Source organism: Ruditapes philippinarum, unplaced genomic scaffold (assembly GCF_026571515.1).
Source record: "Ruditapes philippinarum isolate M1 unplaced genomic scaffold, ASM2657151v2 ctg8830_1_1_1_1, whole genome shotgun sequence".
Lineage (NCBI taxonomy): Eukaryota > Metazoa > Mollusca > Bivalvia > Venerida > Veneridae > Ruditapes > Ruditapes philippinarum.
The window spans coordinates 85785-110499 of record NW_026853552.1 but is presented as its reverse complement, the minus strand read 5'-3'; the positions used below and the strand labels follow the sequence as shown (position 1 = coordinate 110499).

The following is a 24715-nucleotide window of genomic DNA, read 5'->3' as shown; positions in this document are numbered from 1 at the left end:
CAAAAAAAATAAGAATTGAATATGGCAAAAAAAAAGAACCATTTTTTCATTCACGTGCCTATAGAGGGCTCTTGTACGCTTAATGACATCTCCTTTCACTGTTTCTACATTAAAAATATTCTAAATACTGTTTATATTAATAAATTAGTATTATATACCCATGCTATTTTAACGAATCTGTAAAAATGGTATCATATGGCACGGCTGCGCATATATTTTGACGTGACGTCACTTGCGTTATACAAACATGGCGTTAAGACATGTTTAATGTAACTATGTCTTGTACTATAAGCAGATCTATGTCAAATGATTCTTTTTTACTACTTCTTATTTCATGTAACTATGTAATAAACAGAATATAATATTCATGTACGTTCATCACTGAATTTATTGAACTTATTGAATAAAAATAAGATAATGCTTGTCAGAGGTTTGCATAATATAATTTTATTCAACTCGTTCAATAAATTCAGTATTGAACCTACACTCATTCAATATCCTTTATATATTATGCTCCTGTGCTGATAAAACAATGTTTGAAATTTTAGGGGGTTAAAGGGGTTTTCATTTACAATCATAGCAACAAACTTACTTTCTTTAAGGGCGTCTTTTTCATTCACATCTACTTTCTTTAAGCTGCTTCGGTCATGTTTACTGATAGATTCTCGCAACTCAACTTCCTGTTTCTCTTGACTGATAACTGTAACATAAAAATCGCAATTTATTCAAAATCGTTCATCGAACATATACCACTTGTGTGACAAATATTTGTAATCTATTGCACTTACAAGCCTACCATAATCCTAATTCATTATCTTGATTAATTGTAAGATTACTATCTATATAATCTGTATAAATAAATCTATGGCACAAGGAAGTTATAAATATGAAGCAACTGGGGCAATATAATTATATCAATGGTCAAATCAGGCTAGGCGTGACTTTATATTAGGTGGGTTACATTGAACCAGTCCAAGGTTAAGAATACTTTGTAGGTAACATTTAAAAACAAAAAACACTGCTACAAACCATTGTAGATAAAATGGAATCAAACATATTGTGGGTAATATATGGAATCAACCGAGAATGTTGTGTTTCTCTGCACTTAAGGAAATACAAAACTTAAGATAGCACAGCCAATTCTCACTCTATGCAAAATGATCAAAAAAGTAATTTGTAATTTGTTAATAAAACTAAAATCTAATTGTTTAGAGTACTATTGTCATTGAAATACAAACATACAAATAAAATCATTTAACAATCTCAATGTCACATTAAATATCATGTAAATGATCCAGTGATCTCTTGTCATCAATTGATTTTTAATCTATACACAATTCGATACAGGATCTAAACATACCTATGTGAATACAAGCACTTCACTAACAAGGAACTGGACACTTGATATATTAAAGGACCAGCTACATTGACCAATTCAAGGTCCAATTAACAAACTTAATTGTCTGATGACAAAATAAACAAATCAACCTAAATATCCTGTTTAGGGCTTTAAGCTTAACAATGTGATCATATATTATCTTAACCCAAAGGGGCAATAACTTCATATGGAAAAGCTACATCCCTAAGGCTCTGAAATCGTTGTGAGGCTGCTTATAATTTGACGATCCTTGACCAACTTTTATTTGGATGAATCACTACTGTCGGGTTATGACTTATCCAGATAGCCAATAATTCATATCAAATGGCTCCTAGTACCAAACCTTGGTAAAAATCGAATATTCTATCAGATAAATGTTGCCAAACATGTCAATAAAAGGAATAAATATGTATCATTTAGAACCTAGACACAAGTTTGAATGAAAAATGGAAGCAGAACCATGAATCATTGGTGTATGACAGGGAGGAGATGAAAATGCGCTGTACGGAATGTGCCGATTTTGACGGCGAAAAAATAAAAAACAAAAAGTGTCTTAGAAATACACACACAAGTTTTTATTTGATTTTGATCAATTTTATTTGGTCCGACAGATTTTGTTTCGGTCCGACAGATTTTCATGGTTTGTCAGACCGAATGTCTGACAGTTTTTTTCAACTTTCGGGAAGTCTGCCCTAAGCTACTGAACTGTTTGAAGGTTTGCTTATCATTGTACGAATCTTGACCAAAACATGTAATTTGGAGAAATCACCTAAAACATGGTAGGGTTGACTGACTTGATCCAGATAGATCAATAATAAATTCATATAAATAGCCTCCCACGTAACATAACATCAGGTGTCAAAATATTTCAATATTCTATAAAAAGATACAGATGTTAGCCTTACAACATTGTCAACAAGAATAGAAATACAATCATGTATCATTTGTTAAAACACCGTATACCACACTAGTTGATTGAAAACTATTTTTGCTATACAATACAACAGTAAAACAGCTGGTTTTTTTTTTACATTTCAATGTAACAGCTTTTTTTTTCACATTTTCACTCAATATGAATCATTCTCTCCTGCCACTATCTACATAAAGCTCATACAATATTGTCAGATATACATGCTGCTATTGTTAATTACTCTCTCACCTCTCTTGTCTAGCACAGTTAATGACAAGCATGCGTTTTATTTTTTTTACGCTATATGAGCCGCGTCACGACAAATCCAACATAATGGGTTTGCGACCAGCATGGATCCAGACCAGCCTGCACATCCCTGCAGTCTGATCAGGATCCATGCTGTTCACTATTGGTTTCTGTACTTGTGATAGTTTGTAAGCGAATAGCTTGGATTCTGATCAGACTGCGCAGGTGCGCAGGCTGGTCTGGATCCATGCGTGTCGCAAACCCATTATGTTGGTTTTGTCATGACGCGGCTCATATTCTATCTAATTGCTATCTAAAACAAAAACAATAATACATTATTATCCATGATGGCTCTGAAATGTATTATGGAATGTTATTTTGAACAGGAATATTTTAATTAATTTTGCAGTTCTGAAATATTCAACATAATTTTTTTTCTTATTTCCCATGTGGTGGAAACCATCACTGATTAATAGAACAAGGAAGCATATTAATATTATATATGTTTTCCTGTTCATACTTTCACATCAGGATTACTCCATTCCTACTGCAGACAGATAGATGACAACTAAATTGACAACAAAATAACAACACAAAATAACAACATGGCAATAAAGAATCTAAAATTGGAAAATTTTCGTGAAAAACAAAATCATGATTACGAAATGTGACAAAAAAAACGTTAGTAAAAATCCCTTACCAATTATAATCTAAGACTTTGAAGACTACTTCCTGTACCCAAAAATACCTGAGACAGTTGGGAGAGTGAATTTCACCTCCGTATTTTGAGGTTTTAACAGGGCTTTGTTAAAACTATCGATAGAATTCCTATGATCGTAATGATGTTTTTCAGCAGCTATTGCTATTCAAGGAACGAAACAATAAATTTACAAGGAATCAAATCAAAATATGAGCCGCGTCACGACAAAACCAACATAGTGCATTTGTGACCAGCATGGATCCAGATCAGCCTGCGCATCCGTGAAGTCTGATCAGGATCCATGCTGTTTGCTGTCATTTTCTCCACTTGTAATAGAGTTGGTAAGCGAACAGCATGGATCCTGATCAGACTGCGCGGATGTGCAGGCTGGTCTGGATCCATGCTGGTCGCAAACCCACTATGTTGGTTTTGTCCTGACGCGACTCATATATTAACATGGATAGTTTATACGTAAAGTTGTCGCCTGCTAGCAAGATAATCATCTTTGCGACTATTATCAGCATTTAGAATATCATTGGTATTAAGTAACTATATGCTGTTATAGTTAATATCCTTAAGATGGGGCATACAGAAAGTGCCGCAAAAAAAAAATGCTGAAAAAAGCTGCATGCTGCATCTGGCAGCAAAATGAAACAGTCAACTTGGAAAGAAACAAATGCAAGAACAATCTGCAAACTGTGCAAGAATCCAAACAAAACTCCATTCTATCAATCCAAAGAACAAACAGCCTCCAAGAACGAAAACATTTGACTTATAATATTGAACATTTTAACGTCAAATATAAACAGGAACCCAAATATTGCCTGAAAAGATATATAATGATGTTTCATGTATATACATTACCTTCCTTGGACGGCAAGACAATTTTTTCCTGTGTGTTTTGACGCTTTAAGCTTGATTTCTGGAAATCTCCTATAGATTTTCTATGCTCCAATTCTTTTTTCTCTTCCTCTATGGCTACTCGGGGGGAGAACAAATAATTTCTATGACATATTTTGAAAAAAAATCAAAAATTTTGAAAACTGAATAAAGGAGAGCCTTTCAAAAAAGTCGAGGTGCAGTTAAAAGAAATGATAAGTTATGGTTATAGCACATTTATACATGTAGCACATTTATACATGTATGCTATGACACAATGAAAGAGGGATACAAATTTTAATATTGATTTGAATACATTTAAAAACCATAGCCACTTGCAGTTATAGAAAGGGTATAGGGTATAATTATGAAATTGAATGACTACCAATAGGCTTGAGAATAGAGATTTTGATGCAGTAAAATTCTACTCATTTTTCTTTCTTTCTTTTCATTTGTAAGGGGATAATGTCTAAATTCTCATCAGGCACTGACTTAACAATTGGAACATTAATTATTAATGCAATCATTTTAAACTTCTCCACATTATTAACTTAGTGGGCATGAAAGAAGTTGTACTTTAACATTATCTCTAATGAACTGACTCAATCAAACCGGGTCTGCAATTTTCAAATAGTACTGTTGTTTTCCTTTCTTCCGGGCAATCACCCTTTCTCCAAATTTTACTGAAGGAAGAAGCTGTAATGTAGGTGTTATTGGTATGGTAAAAGATTAACTGCTTTTTAAGGCCATAATTGGCAATTTCAAGCTTACAATGAAAACCTTGGTTGTCGCCTTATGCATTCATTTGGTACCACTGGGCACCCAAGTAGGATGACCAGACTTCTTTAAGACAATTTTCAACTCACATACAAGAGATCACTTTCCTTGGCTAGGTATCTAACCCACTACAACAAGGGTCAGGTGATTCTAAGTGAGTAACATTAACCTTTTAGCCTACTGGCAGCAACAGATTTTACCCACGCCACCAGTGCAAACCAATATCAGCCAGCACATCCATGCTGTCTTGTCATGGTCTATTCATTATTTAGTCAGTATACATTTTGAAATTTCCCCGGAGGTAATGAATAGTTATGTCCATATATAAAGATGGGCAAATCTAATTAAGCTACTTTAGTATTTACTTGGTAAGAGATACGTGTAACCATTCAACCATAGAGGTCCACTATATTTAAAACTTTTGGTACATTTACAAAGTTTTCATCTTTATACTGAATTAAACTTGCAAGTGTTGATCATAGAATACATTCTATAATTATATAAATACATGTATATAATTATGAACACCATGGAATATAGTGATAATTAATGTACATGTATTAATCAAAGTGCATATATTATATGCATAAACAGGTAGTAAATAAGTACATAATACAAGTACAGATATTGGTTTTCATATTAAATATTCATACAAGTATGTATAAATGAGATTTTTTATTGTGATTTATACAACAAGACATATATTGAATGTCATAACACAAATAAAAAGATAAGCCTGTGTATTTATCTGAAGAATATTTTGTACCAGGGGAAATAGAAAAGTATATAATTATAAAATGTTACATCTGATTTTAAAGAAATATCGAGTAAGCTAAATGAATAAAGAAAAGGGTGATTTTATCTATTGAAGAATGCAACTTTTCATTAATGTTATCAAAATATATAAAACTGTACAGGGGAATGAATTTCTTTAAAGAAAAAAAAAGACATTTTTTTAAAAAAAAGAAAGAAATTAAAGGTAGAATATGACATTTAAGTTGGTCTATTGTTGATAAAAGATTAAAACAGATAAAAGCTGGGCTATTGTTTATAACAGAAAAAAAGATTATACTAAAGTGTACTACTATATTGGCTTTGTAGAATATTAATATTGGATTTGAAGAACAAAGGCTTTTTGATATAATATATATTTAACCCATTACCCCATGAGCATTTTGTGAACAAGAACTGTCGGAGGACAGTAAAGCTCGACTATTCGAAAATTTGTCACAAGGGTTTTTCATTGAGTATAATAATGCTTACCTATATGTATACATAAAATTGTCCGAAAAGGTACAAACTCTTCAAGTTTCAATACATTCCCTTCAGTAGTTATGGAGATACAAGCTTACATACAAAAACTTAACCAAGATTTTCTAAGTCGAAAAAGGGGCATAATTATGAAATAAAACAATTCAGAGTTATGGGACTTGTACCAATCACCTTTAGATAATCACGGAGACCAAGTGTGTGAAGTTTCAATCCATTCCCTTCAGTAGTTATGGAGATACCAGCTTACACGCAAAAACTTAACCAAAAATTTCTAAGTCGAAAAAGGGGCATAATTTATGTTAAAAAGCAAATCCGAGTTATGGGACTTGTGCCAATCATCTAAGATAATCAGAGAGAACAAGTGTGTGAAGTTTTCAATCCATTACCTTCAGTAGTTATGGAGATACCAGCTTACATGCAAAAACTTAACCAAGAATTTCTAAGTCAAAAAAGGGGCATAATTATGTAAAAAAGCAAATCAGAGTTATGGGACTTGTGCCAATTATCTTAGATAATCACAGAGAACAAGTGTGTGAAGTTTCAATCCATTCCCTTCAGTAGTTATGGAGATACCAGCTTACACGCAAAAACTTAACCAAAAATTTCTAAGTCGAAAAAGGGGCATAATTATGTAAAAAAGCAAATCAGAGTTATGGTACTTAAGCCAATTGTCTTAGATAAACACAGAGAACAAGTGTGTGAAGTTTCAATCTATTCCCTTCAGTAGTTATGGAGATAACAGCTTACATACACAAACTTAACTAAGAATTTCTAAGTCGAAAAAGGGGCATAATTATGAAAAAAAGCAAACCAGAGTTATGGGACTTGTGCCAATCATCTTAGATAATCACAGAGAACAAGTGTGTGAAGTTTTAAATCCATTCCCTTCAGTAGTTATGGAGATACCAGCTTACATACAAAAAACTTAACCAAGAATTTCTAAGTCGAAAAAGGGGCATAATTATGAAAAAAAGCAAATCAGAGTTATGGGACTTGTGCCAATCATCTTAGATAATCACAGAGAACAAGTGTGTGTGAAGTTTCAATCCATTCCCTTCAGTAGTTATGGAGATACCAGCTTACATACAAAAACTTAACCAAGATTTTCCAAGTCGAAAAAGGGGCATAATTATGAAATAAAACAATTCAGAGTTATGGGACTTGTGCCAATCATCTTAGATAATCACAGAGAACAAGTGTGTGAAGTTTCAATCCATTCCCTTCAGTAGTTATGGAGATACCAGCTTACATACAAAAACTTAACCACAGGGACGCCGACGCCGACAAATGGGTGACTGCATTAGCTCGATTATTCTGCGAATAGTCGAGCTAAAAATGGCTATTTTCATTGAAAAGTCTCCCGTTACAAGTTCAAGTTGCTATAAAACTATAAAAACTGCTTCAATACTAATCAAACTTGGCACAAATGTTGACTGGACCATTGCCTTTGTAACAACATGCTCAGTCTGAAATTTCCTGTTACCATGGCAGCTAGGGGCCATCTCAAAATTGCCAAAAATCACTATTTTGCGTTGATTTTTTCCATCAAAATTGATTTCAAAGTGCTGCCACTTCTCAATGGATTGAGATAGAGTCAAAGGCTTTTCAGCATTGGGTACACGTTACCTTATGATCGACCTGGGGCCATTTTTAGCCTCCACAAGTCCAAAATTTTTTGGCGATGAGGGGGACTCCGCCCCCCTTTTCAAACCCCCCAAACAGAAGGGGACACATCCCCCTTCTGGCAACCCCCTGATGTATCTTTTGGATAGGGGGCCGCGCCGAAAAAGTGGTCAATTTTTTCAACAACATTTCTCAAACAAAAACAAGTGTTTGGGGGCCTAAATAAGGCATTTTGTCACATTTGAGGAAGCAAAAAGGGGGGGGGGTGAAAAAGGCATAGAAAGGCGTATATATCTGGTAATGGGTTAAGAAAAAGAAGCTGTGAAAGAATACAGTTGAAAATGTGAATAAAGTTTCATTTAAGATAAGACTTCCCTGGAGAATTGAATCCAGAAATATATTTCAAATAATCAGAGGTGGTTTATATAGATAATGGTATATATTGTATGATATATTGTATAGATTTTCTACATAGATTGATGATGGTGTTATATACATAATAACAGTACATGTGTTGTACTAGTTTGCAGAGATCTAGAGATCACATTTATGTTTTAAAGAGACTGGTGTGTGTTGAAAATTGAACACAAGAGTGTGTGAAAAAACTGTAATAAGTTTGAAAGAAGTATTTGACTAGCAGATACTGACTATAATATTATAAATACACAGAAATCTACAGATAGTTGTTCTTGTCTTGTCTATAAAAGCCTATAAAATAGCTTGACAAATTCTTATACCATGGAAAAAATAGAAATAATCCAAGGAATAACCATAAGAAGAAAGTTTTAATAAGAACTCTGTAAGATGAAGAGTAAATTGATTCTGTCTAGTTAAAGCTTTCCTTCAGAATTAACTAGTACCACAATCTGAAGAACAGAGAAAAAGTAGAAACCAACCCTTTCCAGTCACACCAAGTTTCTAATGGTTGTGTAAGAATCACACCAACATGTCATCATTCAAAGAACACTTACATTATAGGTATAAATATTACCCTGACATCAACCCAAGCAGAAATAAACACACATTTTTGACACACCCTTAAAGTATGACCAAACTGAGTAACTTTTAGATACCTGCTTCTCAGTCAAAGAACAGAAACACCAGAAATTTCATATATTACATGAAGCTCCGCAGAAATAGAAATAATCGCAATGCCTGCACAATTAACATATGGGAACAGATATAGAACATAAAAATATCATTTAAATGTTTTTAGAGTTCTACTAGTCCTAAAGACATAGAATGTTTTTCAAAGTAACAGCAGAGCAAATTCAATAATGTAAAAGCATTCCAATTTGAAGATACCGTTAAGTATTTTATTCATATGGTCTTTACCATGTAAAATTGCCAAAACTATGATTGTGCATAAAAGTACAAATCATTTTTTTTTTTAAAGTATTTCATACAGCACATACTTTTCATACTGCCTATACATAACGCATATACATAGTAGTTACTAAGAAATACAATTCCCTACAAAATTGAATGATTTTACATCAGTTGTAACAACAGTTATATGTATCAAAAGTAATATATAAGCTGGGACGTAATATAACCGGACAAGCAACTAATCAATGACAAGATAAATTTGTCTTATATTTGCGTCCAATTGGCAGCCAATTGATAATCCTAGTGTTTCAATCATATATATATCAAATGCCGTTTTTATTCCAATGAACACAGATAATTTTTCATTACATTATATTATGACCATTAAGATACAAAAGAACTGTTAAAATCTTACGCAAGTTGGCTAATATTTCTAATAATTATACTGTTTACAACAGGCAAAAAGATATCATTTGCACAACAAACAGAATCTCAAAATTGCGGCCTGTGCGCCTGATTGGACGAAAAATATTAGGCGGGGCTTATCTCCAGTTGCTTGTCCCACTACATGATGTCCCTAATATAAGCAAAAGCAGCATGCTATTAGCAGATACAGCAGGGTAATATCAGAAGCAGAACATTCACAGCTTTATATATTTTCTTTTCTATTTGTGTTGGTTTCATTTATCAAAATTTCTTTAACCTTTACATGCTTTTTTCTACAGCATCAAAATTTCACATTACAAAAAAACAACAAAAAAACGTTCTTTATAACATTTGAAGAAATGGTATTGTTTTTCTGACATCAAAATCACAATTTTCTCAAAATAAAACCAGCACAAATAGTAAGAAATCTTATATAACATGTACATATATTGTACGTACAAGTAAATAAAAGTTTATATTTCAAATGACAATGAAAAAAGCATTTTATACAACTGGAAAACAAGTTATAAACAATGATTAAACATGTAGTTTTCTTGTATATTTTAATACCAACATATTAATTTCTCATTTAAATTTGAATTTAAAAGGATTCTTAAAATAGCTTCCCCAGTTTTAAAAATATCAAAAACCCTAAAAATGATCACAACTAAACTGTACAATTAAGAAGGTAACTTCATCAAGAAATCACCAAAATTTTAAACGCATCTTCATAATTTTATCTTTAGAGTTAACATCAAACAACCCCCAGCGGCCTTGAACCAGAAAGATCTTGTTTACACAATATCATGTTTACATTTATTATATATATATATCATATAAACATGTAACTTGAACTGAACTGCGTATATTATTTCAACTTGATCTTAATGACTTGTAAGAGGCACTACTCCAGATTTGTGTAAATTTTGATGAAAACTAAATATCAAATTTTTATGAAAACTCAAAAGTAATCTTTTATGAAAACTAAATGTTGAACATATCGAGTAAAAATGTTGTCAAAATTGTTTGATTAACCTTGCCAATGGCCCTTATTATCTATATGAATTACCTATAACTTATAAATTACCTATAAATTGTAAAAATATAAAGAAATTTCTCTAACTCTGTTACATGTGTATTAAACTTATTTCAGCAGTTCCGTTAGCTAGCTGGATAGCTTTCTCACATGTATATCGCAAATTCTGTCATATCTTGTATTTAATTCATTTAAAGTTTAACGTATTGTGTAACAGTATATTTATATAATTTACATCTTTAACGATAAATTTATTTTTGCTAAAGTTTTCTCTTGTGTGTGTTTTTTTTTCACTCAAACGGAATTGCGCCCCTTTTAATATATGCATCAAGGGAACGGTACAAAGTAGATAGCTTGCTTCTTTAAAATAATCAGCAAATCAAAGATATTCAAATTTTGATAGCAAATCAGCCATATGATACTGTTATAATTTGTGTCTTCTTAATTGATCAAGATAAAAAAATTCAGTTTATTTGTACACTTTTAAACTTTCACATGAAAAAAAAGACTAACAGTTTGTAGGTCATTAGCATTGCAAAGTTGAATGTCTGGTCAAAAATATGTATATTAAACCATAATATCCTCTTCATAAATCAATAACACAGATATAGCTGCACTTGAGAAGTATATATACATTTATATACATATACTGTCCTCAATGTGCAGAAATCTCAATGCACTTAAACTGTCTATGACATTATTCTTTTTATGATGATTTATACAGTAGGTCAAATGTAAAATTATATACATCACAAATTCACAATTGACTTAACAAATATATTTCTTCTCATGTAAGAAGAGCTGTCTGTCGTTTATAATGAAGAAAAAGAACAGCAAACTTTTCCATCTAGATTACTTATCACTAAAATGAATAAGGAAGCAAATGCATGCAAAGTTTTAAATCCTTCATTTTATCTTTTGTTTGGAAAAAAAAAAGGATAATAAAACAGCAAAATATGCACAATTACAAGTATACACATGAAATGACCTCAGAAAGCTAAATTCTTAATATTTGTTTCTTTGTCGTTAAACAAAAGAATAGCTTGTAAAATGTCCAAATTATTAATTACTGAAAATTCTAGATCTGCTCTGAGACAGAAATACTATCTGCTTATCTATCTTTCATAGATGGGTCAAAAAATGAAACAATTCCCAATCTGCAAAAATACTTAATATTTGTTCCCGAAATGTCAGAAATTTCCGCTGACAAAAAATCATTACTCAACTCTTATTACAACTTGTTTTTTCCCAATTTTTACCAATTTACCAATTATGTAACCTATAAAGTGAATTAGACCCATTGTACCGTAATACTTACCATCTTTGTCAGGTAATGGGTTTTTCTCTGCCGTTTCTGTATGTTTCAATGAACCTTTGTCAAACTTTTCTAATTCTGCAGTTGCCTTGTCATGACTAATTGCTGTAATACAATTTAACACAATATTATATAATATTATACCTCATTTGCATATGCTCTTCTATATTTAATATGACGTCACCCGGTCCATAAACCGCATACAGACCGGGGGCGGTCCATAATTCTTATGAAGACCGTTTAAACGTAACTTTCACGACGTGCGAATTTCACGACGACACAAACAGACGATAACTGTCAAAATGGCCAGGCGATTTGCCTTTTTATCAGAGACATAAATTTATTACATGTTGATCAAAAGTTAATTTAATTATAAATTTTATTTACCCGGTATACAGTTTTTGAAATTCTTAAAGTTCGGGTTTTTGGCCTAGTGACATTAAATATTTAATTTGATTAACAAAAATGGAATATTAAAAGAAGAACATGATTTTTTGCTGCATCGTTTGAAAATAATAAAACAAAGTCCGACTATGGTTTTGGATATTTCACATACAAAACAAGTAAAATTATTATTTGAAAGAGAATAATAGTAAAATGACTGCACAAAACAAATGGATGAAAGGATTTAGATTCGGTATAATATAACAAATAAAACATGGCCTTTCAGGCAAAATGCAATTTACAGACTGGTTGGTCAGACCTCGAAAGGAATATGGCCCTCAGCTGCGCTTCGGGCCATATACCTTCCTCAGTCTGACCAACCAGTCCGTAAACTTGCATATTGCCTTGTGACCAACATGTGGTCCTCTTAAAATCAGACATCATGGGTTCGAAACACAAACAAAACTATTCATAATTTTCAATAACAAAGTTTTACTAAGTATATTAAGTGTTCTACAAAAATTAGAAACTTTGACGCATTGAAAGCGACCAGAGAATGTTTCTAATTTCTGTGGAACAGCTACAGATGAATACTAACATACTAAGAGTCAAACTTTATTTGATTTCCATCAATATTCACTTCATTACGTCACAACTATTTTAATGAAGAACTAAGACAAATAGAAGGTGACTATGAACGAATTTGATATAGTATAGTAAATTAACTCACAGAATTTTTAGAAATACAGCGTTTTCATTGGATGACAAATAAAGCTGGACAATAATACCAGACAAATGTCAACTTGATAGTGATTCAAATATATGCTCAAAACACAGCACAATAGATAAATTTTAATGCTTTTTTTTCTCATCAAATCTATGATACCTGTTACATATTCAACAATTTTTATTTCTTTAACCCATATGTATGACAATATATTGATTTAATACAAAATAAGTTTTAATATTCATTTTTTTAATAAGTGGCCACACTAACCTTCCTTCCATCCGGTTTTCTCATTCGTTTCTGTATGCTTCAAGTTGGAAGTATCAAATGTTTCAATAGCTTGTTTCGTCTTCTCTTGAGATATAACTGAAATTTAGGACAAAATTTAATATTTATAATACACAAACATATTTGAGCCGCGTCATGACAAAACCAACGTAATGCGTTTGCGACCAGCATGGATCCAGACCAGCCTGCGCTTCCGCGCCGTCTGATCAGGATCCATGCTGTTCGCTATCAGTTTCTCTATTTGAAATAGAATTTGTAAGCGAACAGCATGGATCCTGATCCATGCTGGTTGCAATCCCATTAAGTTGGTTTTGTCATGATGCTGCTGATTTCTAAATATAAATATAAGTACAAAAAAATGATATAAACATATGCGTCTTGAATAATATTTTATGAACTAAACCTCGAACCAATAAAACAGAGCATCAAGCCTTAATTGTGAAATTTGAGATTTTGGGTCGTTATAATAAGACAATAATTTCTGAAAAGAATAATATCTGTATGAATTCCAAAAGCTATTTAGATCTGTATCTTGCAAACATCTTACTGAATAGCTGCAATGTTCTGGTTTTCAAACCATTAAACGAAAAATAACAACCAATTAAGTGCTCATACATTTTTTTTCAAGCATTAAAGTCTGCAGACATTCAAGGACGCATTTGAATCCCAAGTAAGTCTGAGAATTTCTAAAGATACAAATGCACTCAAAAAAGGTACATTAAAAAAAATATGTGTCTTATTCGGTAATTTCGCATTTCATTATTTAATTTTAAATATCAAGGACCACTTTTCATCAAGATTTTCACATGATTGGAGTTTTATTTTGATAATGAATCTACCATGGCCATCATTTCATAGGATTTTTTTCCACGCCCTGAGTCAGGCATATTAAGTATTAAACATGAAACAACAGCGTGTGCTTGCATGATTTTATCCATCAATGCATATTTTCTTCTCTGTTAATGTACATCTGCTTACACAGTTTTTATGCGATAATTCTGGTTACTTTATAATTATCATTTTCAACAATCCAGACACATTTTAAGTGTGCAAATGTGTTAAGCACTAATACATATAACTACCCATACTGGGAATTACTATCTATTTCAGTTACAGTAACAGGATTTAAACTTGCAACTGCTGGTTTTTTCTTCGAACAGTCCAATGCATATCCATGATATACATTATCCAATGATAAATATCAACGATATATACATATATTATATTTCTATGTTTCACTTTAATACAAGTTTTCATGATTTTAGTAAGAAACATATTCTCTGCTTAAAATTATGTTGTCTATATGTATTTACAAGTAGTCATGGATGAAGTAACAAAGTCATTTTTTAGACATATCCTTTTGACTGGGCACTGCTTTCATTGATATTCTTGTTGAATTTTTGTCATTTCTAGATATTTCATTCCTCAGTCATAATTATCGATTTTTTCAAGTATGTATTGATGGACAAATAAATATCAACAACAAATCGATCATCATTTTTATCGATGACAGGCAGCTCTTGTCTTTTGGGTCCAGCTGTGTTGTCACTGCTCTACTCTCTAGCTCTGATAAAAAGAGTTTATGTGATTCATGAGACCAGTCTAAAACAGCAACTCATCCATTGGTTACTTTTAATTTTATCTATCCCTAAGCCTGGTGATTCAGCTTCATTAGGTTTAGATTGGTTCACTTATTATTTACATAGTAGGACAACATGAACTATTCTCCGTGCTTGATATTAAAAGAAGACCCCAGATAATGTAGGAATTACATAATTCTGTCATAATCCATGTTACAGTTATGGGTCTTGGATAGTCACAGACCTCCTATTAAAAATATTATGCTCTTAACAAAGTGTGTGAAGTTTCAACCAAAGCTGTTCAGTAATTTTGCAGATACTTAACTTGCACGAAACTTAACCAAAGTGTGACACCGATTCCTGGGTGAGTACAAATTATTAGATCGACAAGAACATGTCTATAGATATTCTTGAAATTATTCTGCTCCCAACTTCTGTTACCATGGAAATCTGTTGAGATCATGTCATTTCCCAACATTTTAATTACGATAAAAAATAAATGAAAATGTAGCCTTTATTTTTTTTCACTTTCATAAAACTTAATCATTGTTAAGCAAACACAAGCTTTACTTAATTAGAAACAGACTGTTGTATTCATGTTATGATGAATTTACAAGGGAAAATCTAAAGCAAGATCTAAACAAAACAGCTACTTGCTATATTGTTGTTGTTTTTTAAAGGTTAAGTAAGTATAAACCGTTTCATCATTTTCCACCATACATGCTCTAATTAAAGCAAAGAACAAATACCAAGACTGTGTTGTTTTTTTTTGTGTTTTTTTGTCTCATGTTCCTTAAAAGTAAATCCTTCCTAAAATTATTATTAAGATGGTGTTTATACTGCCTTTTATTTGTTTATAAATTTATTGTTAAATTTATTGTATAATTTTTTAACTTTGTATAACAAAGAACTCAAATACACACCACACTACTAACACTTTATTGAAATTTTGCACTTTGTTTTACTTTTAATAATATGAAGATTTGCATCAACAAAAAGTTGGGTGTTTTTCCGGGGCTAAGTCATGTTACACTAGATATAGGCTGAAATCACAATTTTACACTATGTCATAGTCTGCATATATATTTTTATCTATCTACAAGAAATAAACAGTTTGATGGATACAATATTAGGTCAGGAAAACATAAATATGTCTTTGTATCAAAGATATTTCATATCAATTAACTAATTGACCTCATTAAAACTGGACAAGGGCACTTGTTTAATGCGATTTTAACTTGCCAATACAAGACTATATATTGACAGGTTTACAAGCATAGAGACACCTTGAACTTACAAAATGTCATAAAACAGTACCTGACACCTGAGTATCAATATTTTTATGCAGATTTACAAGTCACAAGCTATTCAAATGAGCAATAAAAAAAACAAGAGCTGTCGGTAGGACAGCAACGCTCGACTATTCTTAGTGCTTGATAGTAAAAAAAATGCTTGATACAGTTACCTCCTCCTGTTTACAGGTTGGGGTCATGATGGTGAACAAGTGTGCAAAGTTTCAAAGCCATATGTCAAAGGACTTTGAAAATATTTGAACTATTACAAAAACTTTAACGTAAATTCTAAGTCGAAAAAGGGGCTTAATTGTGTCAAAATGCTTGATAGAGTTACCTCCTACTGTCTACAGATTAGGGTCATGATGTTGAACAAGTGTGCAAAGTTTCAAAGCCATATGTCAATGGACTTTGAAAATATTTGAACTATTACAAAAACTTTAACGTAAATTCTAAGTCGAAAAAGGGGCATAATTCTGTCAAAATGCTTGATAGAGTTACCTCCTCCTGTCTACAGGTTGGGGTCATGATGGTGAACAAGTGTGCAAAGTTTCAAAGCCATATGTCAATGGACTTTGAAAATATTTGAACTATTACAAAAACTTTAACGTAAATTCTAAGTCGAAAAAGGGGCATAATTCTGTCAAAATGCTTGATAGAGTTACCTCCTCCTGTCTACAGGTTGGGGTCATGATGGTGAACAAGTGTGCAAAGTTTCAAAGCCATATGTCAATGGACTTTGAAAATATTTGAACTATTACAAAAACTTTAAACGTAAATTCTAAGTCGAAAAAGGGGCATAAATTCTGTCAAAATGCTTGATAGAGTTACCTCCTCCTGTCTACAGGTTGGGGTCATGATGGTGAACAAGTGTGCAAAGTTTCAAAAGCCATATGTCAATGGACTTTGAAAATATTTGAACTATTACAAAAAACTTTAACGTAAATTCTAAGTCGAAAAAGGGGCATAATTCTGTCAAAATGCTTGATAGAGTTACCTCCTCCTGTCTACAGGTTGGGGTCATGATGGTGAACAAGTGTGCAAAGTTTCAAAGCCATATGTCAATGGACTTTGAAAATATTTGAACTATTACAAAAACTTTAACGTAAATTCTAAGTCGAAAAAGGGGCATAATTCTGTCAAAATGCTTGATAGAGTTACCTCCTCCTGTCTACAGGTTGGGGTCATGATGGTGAACAAGTGTGCAAAGTTTCAAAGCCATATGTCAATGGACTTTGAAAATATTTGAACTATTACAAAAACTTTAACATAAGTGGTTACGCCGACGCCGACGCTCGGGTGACTGCAATTGCTCTACTTATTCTTATCGAATAGTCGAGCTAAAAAATACATGCAATAAATCATTTTCTATTCGTAAACCTTTTAACCATTATCATTTAATGTCCTTAATCATTACATAAACGCACCAAAAAAATATATATGCAAATTATCAACAATTTTCAAAATCTAGTCAACTAAATTAATAATGCAACATGTTTTTTTTTTCTCAGTCATATAATACATGTACAACATTCAACAGGATTCTGTACAGGAAGTTTAGTGAAGAGCGGGGGGGAAAATGAGGTGGTTTTAAACCTTTCGGTCTGTCCATGCTCTGCAGGATCAAGCAGTTATTTGAAGTTTTTTATGCAAAATTGAGAGATGTTTTTTAATCTGTATATCCCACAAGGCAAGACCTTTTCTAGGGATTTGATAATCTAAAATTCAAAGTCTATGCAGGAATTGCAATCGACTGACAAAATTTATGCACCTTTGCGCAGTAACGGGTTAACTTCTTTCAAATCATAAGTGGTAACCCTTTACTGCATGAACATGACAAAATAATAACCACTTTTAAAGATTATGAAGATGTAAAAGGGAGTTAACCACCTACACAAATCCAGGATGTAAACAATTGTGGTCATGACCTTCACCATAAATCAACATTATAAACAATTTGAAGTGATATCTGTCACTGGTATAGTGTGTGGAGGTTATGAGAGGGGTCTAAATCAATTCTACAGATAAAAGATAACAAAGTCTTGTTTTTTTTCTTTTTTTCTCATTAATTATCACAACTATGCTGACTTTCCTGGTTATATCATTTCAGGCACTCTAAAAATGACTTTTATTGCTTTCAAATTAGCAGATTACATGGATTAAGGGGATTTCAGTGCCGAGTATTGTGCAGTTTAGAAGGCCTGTCTTGCTCTATACAGACTGCTGGGACAAATTATCAACATCATTAATAAGAGAAAATACCACATTTGTATGTCCGTGGCTAATTTTAAGGTTTTTTAATAAGTTGCCAATTATAAGACATTTTCATATAAATTTTAGAAGTTGATAATTATATGGCATTTTCATATTTTTTAGTTGCTAGATGCCATTTTCACAAAGAAGTTTTAATATACACGTTGCTCATTTTAATATACAAGTTGTTAACTTTAAGGCATTTTAAATTTAATGCATAAGTTGCTAATTTTAATACATAAGTTGCTAATTTTATGGCATTTTTACATGTAAATTGCTTATTTTAATAATTATTATGTAATTTGCTAAAATTATTGTCACAATGAAAACAGGGGATGTAACTTCTACATTTTAAAATACATTTTGGCTTGTCAAGGTACATTGTATCAACTTACAAAATTAACATATTTCTTTCATAAATTCTTCAATATTTAAGACTTCTAAATAAATTTTCATAAATCTTACAAAAGGAAATGGTCCTTGTTGAATTATCATATAAGTTAATTCATGGAACATGTCAACATTTCAAGCAGCTATACAAAATTACAAAATCTTAAACATGGATTTTTTTTATTTATCTGAATTTTTTGAGGGAGCTTTTGATCTGAAATTTTGCACATAAGTTATTGGTCTAGACCTTAATCAAATGGTACATGAATCTAGAAAAAATTATTTCCAGTCCCATAACTTCAAAAAAAAAACCTCAGTCGAGTCCCTTTAATGGCCCAACTGGACTGTAAAAGTCAAGTCCCTTTAAGGATAAAGATTACCTTCAGCACTTGGTAATGGGTTTTTCTCCTCTGTTTCAGCATGTTTCAGTTTAGCACCTCCTTCAATATCTTTAAGTAAAGCGGGATCAGCTTTATGTTCTGTACTGGTCATTTTTCACCACAACACTGGACTACAACTGAAAATATAAAAATAATAGATGCATATTAATTGATATTGACCATCTAAACAAATTAAACATAGCCATCAAATATATAGATACAGAAGCCATTTCTCTCAGAATATACCATTTCATTCAGAAACCACAATATTAGTCTCTCATTTTTATACAACTTTTGACTTTGTAATGATTTAAAGTCTACACAATTACAATTCAATAACCTAATTTTAAGATTATGCCAAAAAAATATGATACCACTTCTACTAATTTCTTTGTCATGTTCTTGCAGTCCTTTGAATTTGGAACTGTCCGCTGTTACTTAAAGAGGGGATTCAGTATTCAGCAGCTAAAAATTTGAGCCTAATTATCATACAGCAAAGATGTATAGACCAAAAAGAAAAGGTATAAAAATAAACTACATAATGATACATGTACAGCCAACCTTTTCCATCAAGCTGAAGGGCCATCACCTTGGATGGTTTCACAATTTTGACATGTAACAGGAAATAATAATCCCTAAAAAAAACCTGATACTGAAATCTACAAAATTTCAAAGGAAAATTATCAGAGTGGAAATTACACACAAACCCAACTGTCACTGCTGAGGCTGTATTAACTAGATTTCTTTATGTTAAGACTGCAAATAATATGACATACCATATAATTATTAAGTCTCATAACTTCCTTTTCTGTCAATAGGTGTGAAACGATCATATAAACATAGTGGTATAAGATGAATGGGAAATACTTCAAATATTTAACATGGTATATTATATACTACTGTCCTACAATATTTAAGCACATCATATGTATTTTTTACGTAAACTCTACCGGCAAAAATAAATACATGTATATATCAAATAGTTTAAATTAATTCAACTTTTAAGTTAAAACCACTCTACATGTCTGCTTCGTCTTCTACAGCAGGAGCTGTATTCTGGGGTCTGTCATCCCCACTGAAAAATTCTTTAAAAATAAAGCAATTTTCTTCTAATGTTCAATTTAGCATTCTCTTTCCTGATTGCAAAAGAAGTTTGTTAATTTTTCCAAAAGTTAAAGGCAGGGCCCCTAACCTGTGACAAAAGCACTGCTCTATGAACATTGAAATCTATTTAAATGGGACATACATGTATATTGAAACATTTGAAGTTGCTGCCCCTATATATGTGTATTGCAGTAGCATTAATTATAACAGTTTTAACGTTTTTAAATATCACAATTTATGTCATATTAAAATTACACAGCAATAATATCACAGGAATATTATTTTTTATGTTTAGTATACATATCTGCCTTCCTTTTCTTCATCAAATTAGTCTTAAAACTCTAATACTAGAACACATACACTTCTACAGCTAGACAATATTTCAAAAAGTATGGTTAACACAATATCACTCTAAATAAGGTTAATATCTGCCTAATTATCAATCATTTTTCATAAGAGCGCAATATAATACCTTGAAGGGTAAAATCCTTATTTCCTATGAACTTGACAAATAGAACTCGATATTATTTATTGTCCTTGCAAAGTTATCAAGTTATCAACTTTTATCAAAATGGCCCCAATGCACAGCCAGGATATCCTAAATTTAACTTAATAAAGATAAAAGTTTTAAATTTTAAATAATCTATTGATTAATCTCTCTAATTTGCAAAAATATCACCTACACAGAGTACACAAAAAATATGAAATATTTATCTGAAAAACCCACACTAAAACTGCTCTGTTGACAAAGATTGACGAGTGCACCACATGAAAATCTGGATGATCAAATTTGTACCAGGATAAGGAAATGACTCAGTCCACATTAAGAGCTTTTCCATCCATTTCAAATTTGTCATACACAAATACAATGATCAAACATTCCTCTTAACTGAAATGTCTGTAAGTTTCTCTTTATCAATTAAAAAACCCTGAAAGTGAATACTGTTAAAACTAGGTTTTGATGAATGAATCTTTGATCATGATAATCAGTCTGTTAAGATGCCTTTTCATTCACATCTTCATGCATATTCACTGTATCTTACCAACATTTTAAAGCTTAATGTAAAGCCACACCTTCCTCCTTAACTTGTCAAATAGATCATATTTTTTTATGGGTTATTTTCTTTTATGGGTTATTATTTAATGCAATGATTTTCAAGTAAAAATCTACATTGTTGAAACACTAATATTTGTCCTTGTTATGAAATCTTAAATATTTGACAGAAATAGTTTCATTTATGCTTTTTCAAGAAATTTTGCATCATTTGGTAAAATTATTTAATACATGTACAATGTCAGATAATCACACTGACAATACTTTATACTAGTCGACCTGGTAATCTACATGTAGGATTGCTGGTTGCGCAAGTTCAAACCCCGTCAGTTGTTTACTTTACAAGACTTTAGTGTGTTAATATGCTTATAAATAGCTTCCTACACAATGAAACCATTGAATCTAAAAATAAATTCTGTATAAACTAAATGATTGTAATTTAAATCCTTACTGCTAATTTTAGCAATAATATTCACTTTCTGCAAGCCCAACAGCTGTTTACCAGTTCCTTCAATCATATAAATTTTGTTCAAACACTGTTTCACATTAGCACCTTTTACTTTTAAAACAAATATTTTCAGTTCAATGAAACATTACTTTTAAATCCCCTTGATAAATGCTTGAATGTTTGGAACTCAAGAAAATGCCTCATTTGCGGTTTCAATGCCAGGAAAAAAATAACATTCTTAAACTGCTGATTGTGCATTTTTACCCACTTATCATGCTATGAGACTGGAGTTGTCTGATAAATTATGAACTTGTCTATTGTAACTAGGGCCCATCCACCCAACAATTCCAATTGGCATAGCCTTGACTTAAGACTTGGATTTTCAAAGCCCTGGTAAAGTTTGTTTGTTTGTTTTGTTGGGTTTTACGTCACACCAGCACAGTATAGATTATATGGCGACTTTCCATTGCACTGGTGAAAGACGACGTACCTCAGATGCTGCGGAAGTTAGCCTAATACCTTCCTTACATGCAAGAATCAAAACTACCTGTCGGGAATCAAACCCACAGCAGTGAAGGGAGTGGTTTAAAGGCAACAACCTTAACAACTCGGCCATGGATGTCTCTCCCTGGTAAAGAAGACATACATAATCTTTTCCTACAACATGGATGTCAGATGGTAAAATTCTTGCTGCAATGCTTTTCTTACATTTCTCTAGCCATTTTGGTGCCAAAACATAATCCACCCATTCATCAGCAGTGCGTGGGCAAAAAAACAAAGGACAAAAAGTTATTCTCCCACCACCACAAGTTAAAAGCAAAATGTTCTAAAATCAAAGAAGAAATTTCTTTGTTTGGTCAGTTAACTGTAAAATTGTACGAAATTAAGACAAATAAAGAAATTAACAAAGAAAGTAACTCAACTTAATCAAATTAATGACCTGTATACATTTAAAAGTTTATTTTTGAATCATATTAAGTGACTATTTCCTATTTATTTTATTTTATGGATCGTATCAATTATACTGCTAGATCAATTATACTGACATATAGATATAGATAGACATTACAGCTTCAGGCCAATACAAGAAAAAAACTTGGTTCTTAATATCACATATCACTGGGCATCTTAAACAATACATCAAAATGAAATGATCAACATAACACAATCTGTTAGGTAAGAAAGATACCTTACACTTTCATTTAAAACAAGCTACATGAAGATATCACATTGCTTTTTCTTACAATATGAAGTTATATATATTTATAAAATTTAAGTATGAGGTCAAGGCATTTTTATACAAAGTCTTAATCATTACAGAGGTGAAATGACTGTTCATAACTCCAAATATGGTTTGTAATGCAAGGATTTGAAAAAATTGTAAGCTTTTCAATAGAAATACAGATACTTGTATCATTGGAAATCAGTGAAAAGTTATGAAAAAACACAAATAAGGTGAAGGGCACAGAAAACCAAAACAAAAATCTCTATAGCCTCACAATGAAATTTTATATCCCTTATTTACACAAATGAGGAAATTACCCTCTCCACATCTCTATCTTAGATTGATGGCCTATGAAAATCAGTCATTGAACTAATAAAATAAATAACACATAAAATGCCCATAGATCTAGGATGTATCTTAACCATTACTTAGCATATACTAGACAAATAATCACCAATATACAATGAAAACAAGAAACATGGCAATCCCATGAAACCAGGTTTTCAATTATCACCATTGTAGATAAATATGTTGTATTTGAAATACAAATACAGTCGACATTGTATTAAGAGACCACACAAGGGACTGCCAAAAAGTGGCCTCTTAATAAAGTGGTCTCTCAATAGAATTCTGGAAAATTCGAGACTTTTTATTACAAGTCATAGATATAATAACATCTTTTTTATAAAAACTAAAACTATACAATATTATGTCATTTTGACCATGAAACAAAGCATATTGTCTTATATTTTTGATATGTTCATACACATCTCCTGATGAACATACTTTAGAATCATCAGCCAGAGCTCCAGATAATTTATTATGCAATGAGTTTTAAACTTCTTGATTTTTTCAACAATAAGTTTTCACACTACCCCGATTTCAAATTCAATAAGATTTTTAGAGATCTAGGATTTTTTTGTCTTTTTTTGTCGAAGGGTCATATTTAATGGGGAACTACATGTATTTTATAAAGCATCAGATGAGCACCTACACCATCAGCAATGAAAGGCTCGAGGTTCTGTAATGTTTAGTCCACTACGTTTCACAATTTTATTTCGACTACAATCGATGACATTTGCTATATACTCAGACTCAATTCCATGCACGATTTCCTCATACAATTTATCCGGTCTTATTAGTTGTCTGTCTTTTTTTCGCTCGATCCGACGTCATTTTCGATAAGGGAGGTCACTCTGAGCACATGAAAAAACTATGCAAATGCGGTGTTGTGATACGTTATTGCTCTGACAAAATATGTCACAATAAATATTACGATCGGAAAATCCGATTTTGAAACGATTGCAATTGTTTATCATTTTGTTTTTAAACGACAATTATTTGTGACCAATGACCATGAAAAATATTTGTTTGTTTGCTTGTACACATCTAACCTACTCGCTAATTACACAGGTGTGAATGGCCGCAGGGACGATTGTTTGTCACGGCCGTTTAATAGATATTAATAGATACTTTAACACTTAATTTTGTACATTTGGGCCGACATTCAGTGGCCGCTGGCCGCGATATAAAATAGTCGTTTAATGGAATTAAATTAAAGAGTAAAAATCATCGGGAGGGATTTTATGCGGCCGCTTAATAAAAAAGTCACTTAATAAAGGTGGACGCAAGTACGATGCCGACTGTACAAGCAACAAACAATGTAACTATGTGCAATGTAAAAGATGAATAATGTGGG

The 24715-nt window shown here is 31.9% G+C and overlaps 1 protein-coding gene across 5 annotated transcripts in view; it reads right to left on the bottom strand.

The window, feature by feature from the left end:
• The window catches only part of LOC132737176 (thymosin beta-like), a 39180-nt gene that overhangs the window by 3174 nt on the left and 11291 nt on the right, over positions 1 to 24715 (bottom strand). For 3 of the 5 annotated variants that reach the window (XM_060724428.1, XM_060724430.1, XM_060724427.1), the window contains exons 2-6: positions 19186 to 19322; positions 13273 to 13368; positions 11895 to 11996; positions 4099 to 4212; positions 593 to 700 (exon numbers count right to left, since the gene is read on the bottom strand). In XM_060724428.1, coding sequence (XP_060580411.1) covers positions 593 to 700; positions 4099 to 4212; positions 11895 to 11996; positions 13273 to 13368; positions 19186 to 19297 — 532 coding nt within the window. In that variant the 5' untranslated portion in view covers positions 19298 to 19322. Of the gene's footprint in view, positions 1 to 592; positions 701 to 4098; positions 4213 to 11894; positions 11997 to 13272; positions 13369 to 19185; positions 19323 to 20761; positions 20913 to 24715 lie in introns of those variants that run through there. The other 2 variants (XM_060724429.1, XM_060724431.1) reach the window with 2 other exon arrangements.